This window comes from Cyprinus carpio, chromosome A5 (assembly GCF_018340385.1).
Source record: "Cyprinus carpio isolate SPL01 chromosome A5, ASM1834038v1, whole genome shotgun sequence".
Lineage (NCBI taxonomy): Eukaryota > Metazoa > Chordata > Actinopteri > Cypriniformes > Cyprinidae > Cyprinus > Cyprinus carpio.
Window position 1 is genome coordinate 19,011,404 of NC_056576.1, and position 14,444 is coordinate 19,025,847.

The 14,444-nt window shown below is 38.1% G+C and overlaps 1 protein-coding gene across 1 annotated transcript in view; it reads right to left on the minus strand.

Annotated features, from left to right (window-relative positions):
• Positions 1–14,444, minus strand: part of LOC109090648 (GTPase-activating Rap/Ran-GAP domain-like protein 3) — a 62,155-nt gene that overhangs the window by 29,353 nt on the left and 18,358 nt on the right. The window contains exon 2 of the mRNA XM_042756327.1: positions 8,733–8,802. Within this exon, the coding sequence (XP_042612261.1) occupies positions 8,733–8,802 (70 nt within the window). The remainder of the gene's footprint in view (positions 1–8,732; positions 8,803–14,444) is intronic.

The window sequence follows — 14,444 nt, forward strand, 5'->3', positions numbered from 1 at the left end:
AGGTGTTTTTGGAATGTCAGAAATATAGTGGTTTCCCCGGTAATGGCTGTAAACAAAACAGCTCAGCTCATAAATGACACTTAATCAGGTAAAATGAAAATATTTTTTGAAGACAACCAGTTCCCTTCAGAGGTTCATTCATATAAAAACTTGAATTAGTAAGAATGAGAAAAGTGTGAAAAAATATAGCCTATATTGACAAGGAAACTCCACTGATGAGTTACCAGATATTTATTTACAGTCTTCGTCATCATATATATGCAGGTTGTACCAGTGGGCCCTGTTTGAAATTGTTTAATTTGTATGGTTGTTCTATTTATTTATTTGTGCTATTTACACAATGTTTCAGTTTATTCAAGTTTGTGTCCAGGTACAGAAACCGAATAATTAAATGTAAAGTAGCACTGCTTAAGTCTTCACTGTAAAAAATAAATATACAATCAAACCAAAATTTATTCAGACACCTTCAACATTTCACACATTATCAGTTTATTTGCTATAGTCTAGAAAATGGTGATAAAATGTGACATTTAATAAATTTTAAGTTTTTTCAGAGCAAATTCATCTTGATAATGTCAGATAACTTTGATAGAAAGGTATGTAATGGACTACAATCAACCCAATATTCAGACAATTGTTAGTATGACGATATTTACACAACTATCAATACTTTTTTGACCAATTAACAAGCAATGCTTACTCTGTGGTGTGAAAAGGTAGCATTAGCAATTCAGGAAAAACCATAAAACAAAACATGGTCAGGTCAAAGTGTCTGAATATTTTTGCTATACTCACTTTATAAATTATAGTGTCCTGCACCTACTAAAAAAAAAAAAATCAAACATTATATCTGGTGTCTGAATAATTGTTGGTTTGACTGTGCATTAATTCTTGTTAAAACTACAAAGTAATTCTGTCGAGAGCAGTGAGTAATTTGTGTTCTCTGATTTTCTTGGATTAACATTACAGCAGCTAGTAGCTAAATTAGGCGTGGTCACTTTAAGAGACAATGAATGAATCCAACATAATACACATCCGATTTTTTTTTTCTCCACTGTTTACTTTCTTAAGACATAACCAACAGTTTTTTCGAAAATACTTTCTAAGATGGATATTTTGATATATGCTGTATGTATTTGTCAGTACAAGAGCAAAAAGAGGAGGCAAATTCGGTTGTTCAAGTTTTTTGAGACGCCTTTCTCTGCGTGAGCCCTGAACACCAGAACACCACGGTACTGAATTGGGCTCTTTCACATCTTTTTGTTTGTTCAAACTGCGATTTGTGTTTGTTCGTTCAGGTGCTGGAGGAAGTGCGAGGAGAACTTCACAGTGGAGAGCTCGGTTCAATGTTGCTGTCTGTGAGACGCGGCTGTCCGCATGCGCAACAAACACAGCGCGCGAGAAACCAGCTACTCACTTCAGCTTTTAGCGTCTTGTGTTTGGATGGTTTTTTAAACTCTTTTGAATGTTTAAATTGGCAAGGTTTTAAAACAGTAAAAATGATAACCCTTCGTGACGACGCGCAGCAGTGGCCAGTCAACTTTCCTGAGCGTCCAGACGGTTGAGATCGCCTGGGGCCCCCCTATCAGCCGTGGGCCCCTATAATCGTCACCACCTTTCACCCCACTAGCGACGGCCCTGGAGTTACCAGCATGAGCCTACATTTAATTTTAGTCATTTTAACTTAGGGCTGTCAATCAATTAAAATATATAATCGCAATTTATCGCATGATTATCATGAGTTAACTTGTGAATAATCGCAATTTAATCACACATTTTTATCTGTTCTAAATGTATCTTAAATTAATACTTTTCAACCCGGTTTTACAGACAAGGCTTAAGCTAGTCCCAGACTAAAATACATGTTTGAGCTGTCTTAACTGAAAATATCTTGCTCTGACATACCTTAAAATATGTCAGTGTCATTGTTCTGTGTCAAGATGCACACCTGCAACATTTTCTTCTAAGGCATTTTTTTAAAAGTTGCTTAAATATCTTAATTTAACTAAGGACTAGTCCTGGCTTAAGATAAGACCCGTTTGTGAAACCAGGCCTTCGAGTTTTTAATCTAATCAACATGGACAAATATGGATGCTTCATGTAATATATTTTTATTATTAGTGAAACCATAGTTAACAGAGCATGAAGAGTAGCCATGTTTCATAGGTCACAGATGTTTTTCAGAGAACTTGTTCATGTCTATTAGACACATGGACAAAAAAATTATAAATAAATAAATACCTCATTCTTATTACTTCTCTACTTTAATAAACACCGTAAACAGCAACCGTTCACGTGTCCGCGCTTAATGCGCATCTCGTATATGAAAAGCATTTTAGGGGGCCCCATGCCTTTTAGGGGCCCAAGGCAGTCGCCTACCCTGCCTAATGGGTAAGTCCGCCCCTGATCATACTTATATTTATGAACTACTAAACAGCACAGTGCCTGCAGGTAAATGTGGAGATCCAACTCCACATATATTTATATTCATTGTATTTATATTTATTTATTTTTGCAGAAAATAGGTGCCAAAAGTGCACTCAGGTCTAAGTACAGTGAAATACAAGTCATGATAAAAGAGCTCAAAGACTTGCTGAAGCAAGCTTAAATGTTGTGGTATAGCAAATGTGTTTTTATTGCACACTTGCTTTTGTTAACACTGTCGTTTAGGTTTTGGTTAGGGTTTAGTGTTGGTGGTACGTTATTTTTAAATACGATTAACCTTTTAGCGCTATTAACCTTTTAGCAGCACTCATTACAACAACCAGCATGATAAAATGTTGCCAGATTCACGTTCATCTGTTTTGGATAAAATGAGCACACATTTATCACCACTCACTGGATATTTTACTTGGAACGGGTTGGGTCATTGCCTAGGTGTCAGCTACACAGCCATTCAGTGACATAACACAGTGTATGAAGGCACCCCTTGGTTTCAGACTGGATTCCAAGCCACTACAAAACATGTGTGTAATGATTCCAGAGCAAATCCAAGTAGGCTGTAGACATAACCAAGCAAATGAGACTACATGTAATGACCACAGTGCCTATTTCTCGATAAAAATGGATTCTACGAAAAAGAGTAAAAAAACTCAATATTTGAAATTTGTTTGCTGTGTCCAAAAAAAAAAAAAAAAAAAAAAAAAAACAAAAAAAAAATGCACTGAGCACTTTTTTATAATAAAGAAGTTTGCTAGTGTCTCGACATGAAATCCTTTCTTTTGATACACAGCAAACAAATTTCAAGTATTGAGTTGTTTACTCTTTTTCATAGAATTTATTGATCAGTTGTCATATGTGGATTAAAGCAAGTACAAGATCCTACTTTTTTTATTTTTCGATAGAGATAGAATCATAATTAATTTACTCCTTTCAATTGATCCAACAGGTGCCATATAACAACAACAACAACAAAAGGTATTTCTAAATGTCCATTTAAAGAGCTGTAAGGATGACTAACAATCAATCAGAGCCCAAGAGGAGGGAAAATCCTCATGAAAACCTTTCCTTAAATCCATACAAAAGTAAGAAATATAAGGCTGAGAGACTGAGACAGAATTTGTATGAGGAATACTGAGGACATTTGAGGCATAGAACAGCACGTACAAAAATGTGTCAGGTTGGATAAAAGGTGATGAAATGAAAGAGGGATAATGAAGCATTGTTCTGTGTCACTCCATATCAGATTCCTGTTCCTCAAGATTTCTGTTGGGTAGTTAAATATTCTCCAACACATCTTCAGACTGTACTGGTGAGCACAGTGGGTCAGCTGTGTTTTTTTTTCAATCATTGATGTTATCGGCTTTCACATACTGCAGCTGAGTACAGCTGAGTCCTGTCATAGACTTCAGTGAAGCTGCTTTGATGATGACAAAGCATTTTCATCTGCTCTCTTTGAAACACTCCATCTCAGGCTCCTTTATATACTGATTCCTGACCTTGTGCAACAAGCAATGAAAGGTACCTCTTTTATGTTATTCCCAGTTTTTATCCTAACAGTGATAAGATTAATGACACTATATTTTATCAGCCAGTTTTATTTCTGCTGTGTCCAACCAGGTAGCACCACACAGAGTGAAATTTCACTAAACCAAAACCTTGCTCCTCAATGCACAGTAAATAATGAAACAAACATAAGAGATGATAGATTGATGTGGAACTTTACAAACATTAGATATTGACAAATTCTTTTTAAATGCCATCTGGTTAAGCATCAATGAAATCATGAAAATAAGGTATGTGCCTTTTATTTTTACGCTCTTCAGCTGTGGTATGTTGCAATTGTGACAGAATGAGCTATTTAAGAGAACTAGTTCACATACTCTTCTGATTGGCTGCAATTTTTCTGCATTGCACAGCATTTTCACTTTTGATGTGAACAGAAAAATTGCTTTTTGCTGCAATCAGGGCGGTAACCACCATAGACATTGAGGGGGACAATTTTTAGGTGGCCTGCCAGTGGTCTGAAAGCACTTGTATTGAAATGACCAATCAAATCAAAGAGGACTGACTTTACTGTTCACAGAAGCTTAGCATGGATTCCAGCCCATGCTTCAGATTTAATGATAAAAGAGTGAAAAGTAGCTAAAATGTAATATTTGACATCTGTTTTACAATAAAAATGTTCTATGACTGACAGTAATATCCAGTGATGCAAGCTATTTTTTGTCAAATTTTGCTGTTTGGAATTGAAATTAGGCTATATCATTTATGTAATTCATGCAATATCCTTTGTAATTGAATGTGAGAGATAAGAAACATTAACAAAGACATTTTCTGCATATTTGGCATTTGATTCAGAGTGAATGGAAGTATATTTTAAAATAAAAAAAATTATAAATAAAAAGGTCTATTACATTTGTAACACCACATAATCAAACCAAATAAAAAAAAAGTCTTCCTCCAATGTTTAAGATATGGTTACGGCCTAGGTTGAAATTATATCTTCTTGGTATTAATTAAGGAGTCAGCCTTTGATATTAAAGTCCCTGCATCCAAATAAGCCAACTTATCTATAAAGTATGCAAAAAGCATTATTACACGCCAAATCAGTAGTATGTCCTAATTCAACATGGCTGATGTATTCCATCCATTTATTCCATTTATACTACACGCATGCGTATTTTATCAATGATAGAGAAGTCATCAAATGCAGCACATTCTGCTTTCCAACAAAGATATTGCATTGGCTGTTGTTCTGTGATCAGGTCTAATGTCTTGCTTGAGTTTTCTATGATTATAGGTTATATAATCAGTTTCTAGATGATATATAGCCTCTTCTAGAAATGGTTCAGCATTATAGTGTCTAAACAAGAATCACACTGACATTAAGCCATCATGCAGTTATGACAGGACGGGGGACTTGGGAAGCTTTTAACTAAAAAAACTCCCATAGACACACACATATTACATTCTTCAGCACTTAGATACACACTTTGCACTTAGAGCTCATACAATCACCTATAAGAGGATCCCTGGAGCTAATGCACTTATATAAAACTGACTGAAACATACAGCTAGTCAGCCATGCATAGACATTACATCAAGAGCATACACATTTCTTAATCATTTGGTTCTCAGGTTGCAGCCTATGAAAAAATCTATGAAAAATGTATCCCTATAACCATGCCATCTGTGTTAAATCTGCATGACTGTCTACCTTGTGTATGTTTGCACAGTGTAATTGTATAATAATATAATGTGGTCAATACTGCTATTTTCCCCTAATGATGATTACACTATTAAATGCAAAACACACACATGAAAGTGTAAATGTAAAATTATGCAACCACTGGCATGAAAACCATAATAGAATCAATTAATAGTATAATATAATAATTGCAGAAAAACATTGTCAGACAGATACATACAGAAATCCATAATAAAGAGACACACATTCTGGAATAATGGATGCAATTAGGCAAAGCAATCTTTAGAGAAACAGTAGAAGCATGCTTTTTTTTAAATTGAACTAAATATTTCTTGTTTTAAATTTACAACGGATATAAGAGAGGGGTAAGCAATCAGATGGTCATTACTGCAAAATAAACCCCAACAGAGAGAAGAGGACACCGATGTGAAACATATAAAATGGCTACTTAATAAATGGACATGAAATATTGATTTGAGTAGAAATGATTTTATTATGTGACAAGAAAGAGTCTGTGGAATGTTCAGGGCCTTTCCATGTTTATTTTACGTGGTAATGACTTTATGAATACTCATGCTAATTATTCTGTATATGGCTGCTTCAAAGATAAATTAATATTTGGACATGAAATTGATTTGAAATATTGATTTAAGATGCCTTGTAGAAACTTTAGAAAAACAGAATAGAATCACAAACAATGGTCATTATTCAGAAATATCAGACTGCTGAATGCTACGATTGACCAATCAGAATCAAGTACCCCCGAAAAAGAACAAGATTACATTGATTTTTGAACTTCTATGCAATTCATGTACACTTTTCTAAACTTTCAAAACAATTAAATTACTATGCTGAAAATATAATTTGCAATAAAAATAAATTCATTTTCATTACGGGTCTCACACGGTAGCTTTAGATACCTAAGAACAATGGCACATGCAGTAACAAATGCCCTTCTCGCTCCTTTTCTCATACAGACACATGTAGTCATATACACACATTTATATTCTCCATCTGTCATGCATGATAGCACATGTGGTTTTGTGACATGGTTCTATCTGACACAAGGTCACACATTTCTTTCTACCCACAAACCTCCTGCACATTTCACATGGGAAGTAGCATCTAGTGTGGTATTTAGCCACTTCCTCCGTGCAACAACTATCTGGAAGAGACAGACACCGCTGAAATAAATACAGCCACACCCACTCAATACAACACGTGCGTTTGACCAGGCAAAATTCTCTGAATCATATAAATGATGCTACAGGTCCTTCTCAAAAAATTAGCATATTGTGAAAAAGTTCATTATTTTCCATAATGTAATGATAAAAATTAAACTTTCATATATTTTAGATTCATTGCACACCGACTGAAATATTTCAGGTCTTTTATTGTTTTAATACTGATGATTTTGGCATACAGCTCATGAAAACCCAAAATTCCTATCTCAAATTATTAGCATGTCATGAAAAGGTTCTCTAAACGAGCTATTAACCTAATCATCTGAATCAACTAATTAACTCTAAACACCTGCAAAAGATTCCTGAGGCTTTTAAAAACTCCCAGCCTGGTTCATTACTCAAAAAACCACAATCATGGGTAAGACTGCCGACCTGACTGCTGTCCAGAAGGCCATCATTGACACCCTCAAGCGAGAGGGTAAGACACAGAAAGACATTTCTGAACGAATAGGCTGTTCCCAGAGTGCTGTATCAAGGCACCTCAGTGGGAAGTCTGTGGGAAGGAAAAAGTGTGGCAAAAAAAACGCTGCACAACGAGAAGAGGTGACCGGACCCTGAGGAAGATTGTGGAGAAGGACCGATTCCAGACCTTGGGGGACCTGCGGAAGCAGTGGACTGAGTCTGGAGTAGAAACATCCAGAGCCACCGTGCACAGGCGTGTGCTTTTGAACCAGGAAACAGCGGCAGAAGCGCCTGACCTGGGCTACAGAGAAGCAGCACTGGACTGTTGCTCAGTGGTCCAAAGTACTTTTTTTTCGGATGAAAGCAAATTTTGCATGTCATTCGGAAATCAAGGTGCCAGAGTCTGGAGGAAGACTGGGGAGAAGGAAATGCCAAAATGTCTGAAGTCCAGTGTCAAGTACCCACAGTCAGTGATGGTCTGGGTTGCCATGTCAGCTGCTGGTGTTGGTCCACTGTGTTTTATCAAGGGCAGGGTCAATGCAGCTAGCTATCAGGAGATTTTGGAGCACTTCATGCTTCCATCTGCTGAAATCTTTATGGAGATGAAGATTTCGTTTTTCAGCACGACCTGGCACCTGCTCACAGTGCCAAAACCACTGGTAAATGGTTTACTGACCATGGTATTACTGTGCTCAATTGGCCTGCCAACTCTCCTGACCTGAACCCCATAGAGAATCTGTGGGATATTGTGAAGAGAAAGTTGAGAGACGCAAGACCCAACACTCTGGATGATTTTAAGGCCGCTATCGAAGCATCCTGGGCCTCCATAACACCTCAGCAGTGCCACAGGCTGATTGCCTCCATGCCACGCCGCACTGAAGCAGTCATTTCTGCCAAAAGGATCCCGACCAAGTATTGAGTGCATAACTGAACATAATTATTTGAAGGTTGACTTTTTTTGTATTAAAAACACTTTTCTTTTATTGGTCGGATGAAATATGCTAATTTTTTGAGATAGGAATTTTGGGTTTTCATGAGCTGTATGCCAAAATCATCAGTATTAAAAACAATAAAAGACCTGAAATATTTCAGTTGGTGTGCAATGAATCTAAAATATATGAAAGTTTAATTTTTATCATTACATTATGGAAAATAATGAACTTTTTCACAATATGCTAATTTTTTGGGAAGGACCTGTATACTTGTGCCTTTGTAACTATGCTCCCAAAGATCCTGGGTTTAGGGTGAGATGATGTTTAAGTGAGAAATGCAATTACAAAGATGTTCAAATCTCATCTGATAAAACAGACAGAACCACAGACATATATAAGAAATCAAACAGAAACACATAGCTACTCCTTTTACAGCAGTCCACAGGTGGAGAAAAATAGATTAGAAAAAGGGAAGTACATAAGTTATAATATGACAGTCCTCACCAGTTCAACTGATCCATAGTGTTTCCGGCTGAACTCTCCCCGCCTGCAGCCAAGATCCTCTGATGCTGAGCTGCAAAACAGAGCACATAACTATTTCAACTGAATTCATTAAGTTTAACGGCACACGATAAGTTTTGCAATGCAGATCTTTTTATTCTCTTGGAAAGAATCAGCTGAAATATTTGTATATTAAAACAACCATATTGTTAATGTGATTTCCTATTGAGAAATGCTTTGCTATTTAGAAATGCTTTGCTATGTGGTGAACACAGCATTTTAGTTTCAATACCAGAAAATTTCATTCCAAAATGTAAAAGCCCTGCCCACTCACATCCCTGTGATGTCGCTTTTTTGAGTGAAGTAGTTTCCGATTATTAGAGTGAGAACCACATGCTCAGTGACTCAGCTGACAGCTAGACACCTCAAAACCTCAAAGAGAATCTCTCCCGTTGAAACAACTTCACAGGAAGACCATAATGGCATTAAAGGTGTGTAATTTCTGTGCCACTAGCATTGCCAAATCAAATACCATGATAATGACTGTTTCAAAAAGGTTTCCCAAATATTCCCCTTCCCCACCAGAGCTCAACAACAAGGATGGCCCACTAGATGGTACTATCACACCTGATCTGGTCCTCACTACTTGAGCCCTGTTCCTGTCTGTCATTGGTTGGACAAACACATAGCCCCGCCAAACTGATACCATTTTTTGAGCCAGTGTTGCTATGTCAGGATGAGACATCCTGGCTCAAACCAAAAAAAGCATTGTTTTGATGCCACCAACCGACAGTGTTTACTTTTCAGGGGCATCAACCTAAGAAAGGCTTACTTATAGTTGTCTCTGTATATTAAACTGGGATATGAAAAAGTAATTCAAAATTATAAAATGCAAACATCACTTTTAATAATGCTGCTGTTTTAGTCAACTACTTGTGATTCGGGTTAACTCCTTTTTCATAATATTTGCTTTATCGAAGACAACATTTCTTCTGACTGAGGTTTAAACAATTTATATGCTAAGCCACATGAACGCTTATATTTATTATTACTTCAAGTGCAATGTAAATCGTGCATGTGAGCAAACACATTTGCTCTCTGTTCCTCATTATGTTTCCATTAGTGCAGAATGCAGCTAAGAATATCTTTAATGACAACAGAAGAGATACTGTGCATGTCATGCATGTATATATTGGGTGCTAAGTTGTAAGCGGGCGGAATCTGCAGACTTTGTTTCCATTTCGTAAAAGATTTTTATGGATTTAAATATATGACCCTAGACCACAAAAACAGTCATAAGGGTCAATTTTTCTGAATAAATAAGCTTTCCATTGATATATGGTTTGTTAGGATTGGACAATATTTGGCCGAGATGCAACTAAAAATCTGGAATTTGAGGGTGCAAAAAATCTAAATACTGAGAAAATCACCTTTAAAGTTGTCCAAAGGAAGTTCTTAGCAATGCATATTACTAATCAAAAATTAAGTTTTGATATATTTATGGTAGGAAATTTACAAAATATCTTCATGGAACATGATCTTTACTTAATGTCCTAATGATTTTGGCATAAAAGAAAAAAATCAACCATTTTGACCCATACAATGTATTTTTGGCTACTGCTGTAAATATACCTCAGCGACTTAAGACTGGTTTTGTGGTCCCGGGTCACATATGGTAAAATGTGCTTAATGGTACACTTACATATATTTAATGCTGAAAGTGTTATAAGAGTAAAAATGTTTAATAAATTAAATACTAAGTTCTGCATGTGCAGATCCTGTGTGGGAATCGTGCAATATGTTTCTGATAACAAGAGTGTGCATGCATTCTTAGTTCCCTTTCAAGGGAACTTCGAACTGCATCCTCTAGGGGTCGCTATGGGGAAAACCTTGTCATGACCCGTGTCTGAAGCCTACATTGAAAAAACACCAACGAGTTGGCTGGCGACAGCCTCTGACGTCACTACCGGCGCGACTATAAACAGGTCCCGGGCGAACACGTCATTCACTTCTTCGTCTTCACTGACTGTTCTGTTTGAAGCGTGCATCTGAAAGAACTGGTAAGAGCGATCTTTCTCTGTCTATCATGGCGACTACTAGCAAGCGTTTAGACAATGTGTGCATCCATGTTGGTGTTATTTGACACCCGATGACACACACAATCTTTGCGTCATTTGTTTGGGTGAAGAGCACGCAAGCGATGTCTTTGAGGAGGCAATCTGCGTGCATTGTGAGCGTTTTTTCAATGAAAAACCGTTGAGACGGTGATCAAGAAGTTCGGGGAGACGAAGGCGCGCTCCTAATTCCCCTGTAACCACCAGCTCTCCACCTGATCGAGGTTAGGTGGAAACCTCTCGCATAATAGTCTCCTATGCTGGACCTATAATGTTTTTGGCTGGTTCTATGTTCATAGCAACCACCTTACTGATGATCCAGACTAAAAGGAGGCGCCCCTTGAGCGGGGCTCCAGCGCAGGAGGGTGGATGATAACCCTTCCTGTATATATTTATGTGTATTAAATTGCTGGTGGTTATGTGTCTACTATAAACTCTGTGAGTTTCCTTTGCAGTGCTCAGTTACAATGTTTACTAAACACTCGTCAGCACCAGCCATCCGGCTTTATGTTCCAGTTTTAGGCGGCTGAGATCACAGGTTTCTGCGGGAGCCTCCTTGATCATCAGGCCTGGCACAGCACTGCAGGGAATTTCATGGATGTCCGGCTAGGTCACCCTGAGAGGTCTCCTGGCCGCTTAGTTGTGCTGTCGCATCCAGCGGGAAGTGGAGGTGGCAGTTACAGAAGTCTTCTTGTATATGCTGCCTCAGGTGATGCTCCCCTAGCTAGAGGTTTGTAAAATTTGAGCTTGCCTCTCCCGTGTGGTTCAGCACCTCTGCGATGCTTAGGAACCTCTAGGTACACACGCTAAGCTCTGTGTACTTTCTGAAAACCACATGGTGGTCAGTGTGCACGTGAACACTTTGCACACTTTCTAAAATCCACATAAGTGGTAAGTGTGCACGCAAGCACTTTCTGAAATCCTGTACGGTAAGGGTTACACGCTCTGCCTCATTCCCTTTCTTGAGATGATTAGACCTTGGTTCCTTGGGCTCCATTCAGCCAGTGTGTATTTGTTTATACACTCCAAGCATCCCTTCCCTCAACATGAGGGGCTATTTGGGCGATTCTCGTGGTAGTTTAGCAGCACTCCCCTTTTCCAAGAAGGGTCGCCTATGAGCGCGCTACTCTGAATTCAGAGTTCTCCTCTCATATGAGATTGAGTTCTCTGTTTTTTCCCAAGAACGCTCCAGCATTATTTCCACAGATTGATTTGATGACTCTCAAACATACTGTTTTGGGGTGCTCCATTTTTATTTCAGTTTTAGTTTTGAGATGCAGTTTAATTTTACTCCTTAGAACAGTATTTGAAAATCCATGCTTTAGTAAGTGTGCATGTGAAGTCTTTGCACACTTTCTGAAATCCACACTGTGGTATCGCACGCTAGTATTCTCCATTCTTTCTAAAATCCTATATGGTAGGGCTTTGCGAGGTTGCTTCGTGCCCTTTCTGAGTTGGTAAAAGCCCCGTTCATCTGCATGTATCCTCGGATACCTATCTAAACAGGGTGTTGTTACTAGGGATCTGTTGAAACAGCTAAATAAAAGGTAGGTTCTTAGCCGTATCCCTTTAAAGGAATCTTTCCTGATTCCAAGCCTTCAGCTCTACCCCGGGCCGAGGCCCTAACAATTAAGTTGGGTATGTAGCTTAGGCCTTTGGCCGTAAGGGGTACGGTTACAGACAGCTGTCTAAACGTCCCAGGGGCAACGAATGAAATGGTAGAGTTGGTACTTGTGTTCTGCTATGATTCTGGCCTGCCTGTTATAGTCGCGCAGTAGTGGGTATACGTCCCCAGAGGCTGTTGCCGGCCCAACTCGTTGGTGTTCCCTTTTTTCAATGTATGCTTCAGTTTATAGTGGCGCAGGTAGTGACGTCAGAGGCTGTTTGGTGTTTTTTTCAATGACGACGAGGTGTTCCCCATAGCGACCCCTAGAGGACACAGTGTCTAATTCCCTACTCAGGGAACCATGGTTATATTCATAACCTGAGACGTTTGTAGCTTTTGAAGTTTAAACATAGATGCCTCATTTCTTATGCACTTCTGCTATGCAACATGTAATGCTCTCAGATGGGGGGAAGGGAGATGGTTAATTGAAAGATTGAAAAAAAAATTAAATGAGATAAAAGGTCGACTTCAGAAATGGCCTCATAATCCTGTCAGAATGACCCACTGGTAAATTACAGTCAGTTACATGAATCATATCTTATTTGACTAAGAGCATTTAAAGACAAAATGCACAAGTGATTCTGACAAACAAGACAAGGACAGAAAGAAGTGGCTCATTAGATGATTTACTGTGGCACAGGGCTGAAAGAAACTTACTTTAAATTCAGAAAACACTAACCTCGAGGAGAAAACAATTAACACCTGAGGTCATAAAGACATAAGATGCAGAATGGCTTATTGTTTTACTCATATCTTCAAACATCCTTTTGATTGTTGCTCATGATTGAATGGTTCTATTGATATAAAGAATAATCTCATAAAAATTAGATATTTTTAAGAAAAGAAATCCTATAGGCTAATGGCGATGATAGTGGTAGTGCGCCCGCAAATGACTGCGTTTGTGATTATGATAATGATGACAGCAACAGCATTACATAATTAGTGTAGCCATTACCCTCTGGTAATACTGCAAAACCAAATACGGTCAAGTTTGTTCACAGTAATCACTCCTGTTATCCATCTGTGATAATTTTGTGATAATAATCTGGCATGATATCATGTTTCCAATGATCCAGAGCTCAATGCCTCAGACATTTGCAGACCACACATCTCTGATGTCTTGCCACTCGACTGAAGAAAAGGTTACAAGTGAAGCTGCCGCAGACAGTCTGACAACGAACATCTGACACCGCAATCATTAAGAACAAAACTGCCCTCTGATCTCCAACTTTCTCATTATGCACCAACTCTGCATAGAAAAAACACAGCACTGTTAAAACAGATTAATATAATTAAGCCAACACTGCAGCGGGAAGTCGGAAAACTTGCCTTTGAGAATATGTGTGATAAAAATGGATAAAGACAAACACAGACAAACACAGTATTGGAGAGAAAGAAGGACTTATTTTAATTGAAAAAATTAACACACTGCAGATTTAAGTGTTTTTCCCCCTAGGTTTGTGGCAAAAATTCAATATCAGACTGGCCGGAATATGAGACTGAATTTATATGAACTGTATGTAAGGAAATGGTAGGCTATATGTTTAGTTTTACCTCAAATGTCACAGGTCAAGAGTTCGAAATTGTTCGAAATTACGTGTTGCATTGTTGTGATGACACATGATTATTCATGCTGTGCCAAGTGGTATTTGTGTGGCTTTGTCTGGTAAAAAACAAAAAACAAAAAAAAAAAAACAATTGGCTACTATTACTGTAAGATATTAATAATAATGAAAAACAAATAATCATTGTGATCCGCTTCTGTTGCCTTAGGTGGGACACGTCAACAGGACAGGTGGATTTTTTTCCTGCACTCTTTGGAGGCTACATTATGTTGTCATGTAAATAATTGCTCAGTGACATCACGCCCACCTCAAATTACCGCAGATTCGCTGCCGTGTTGAGGAAAACCTCTTATGATTGTGGATGCCTCAC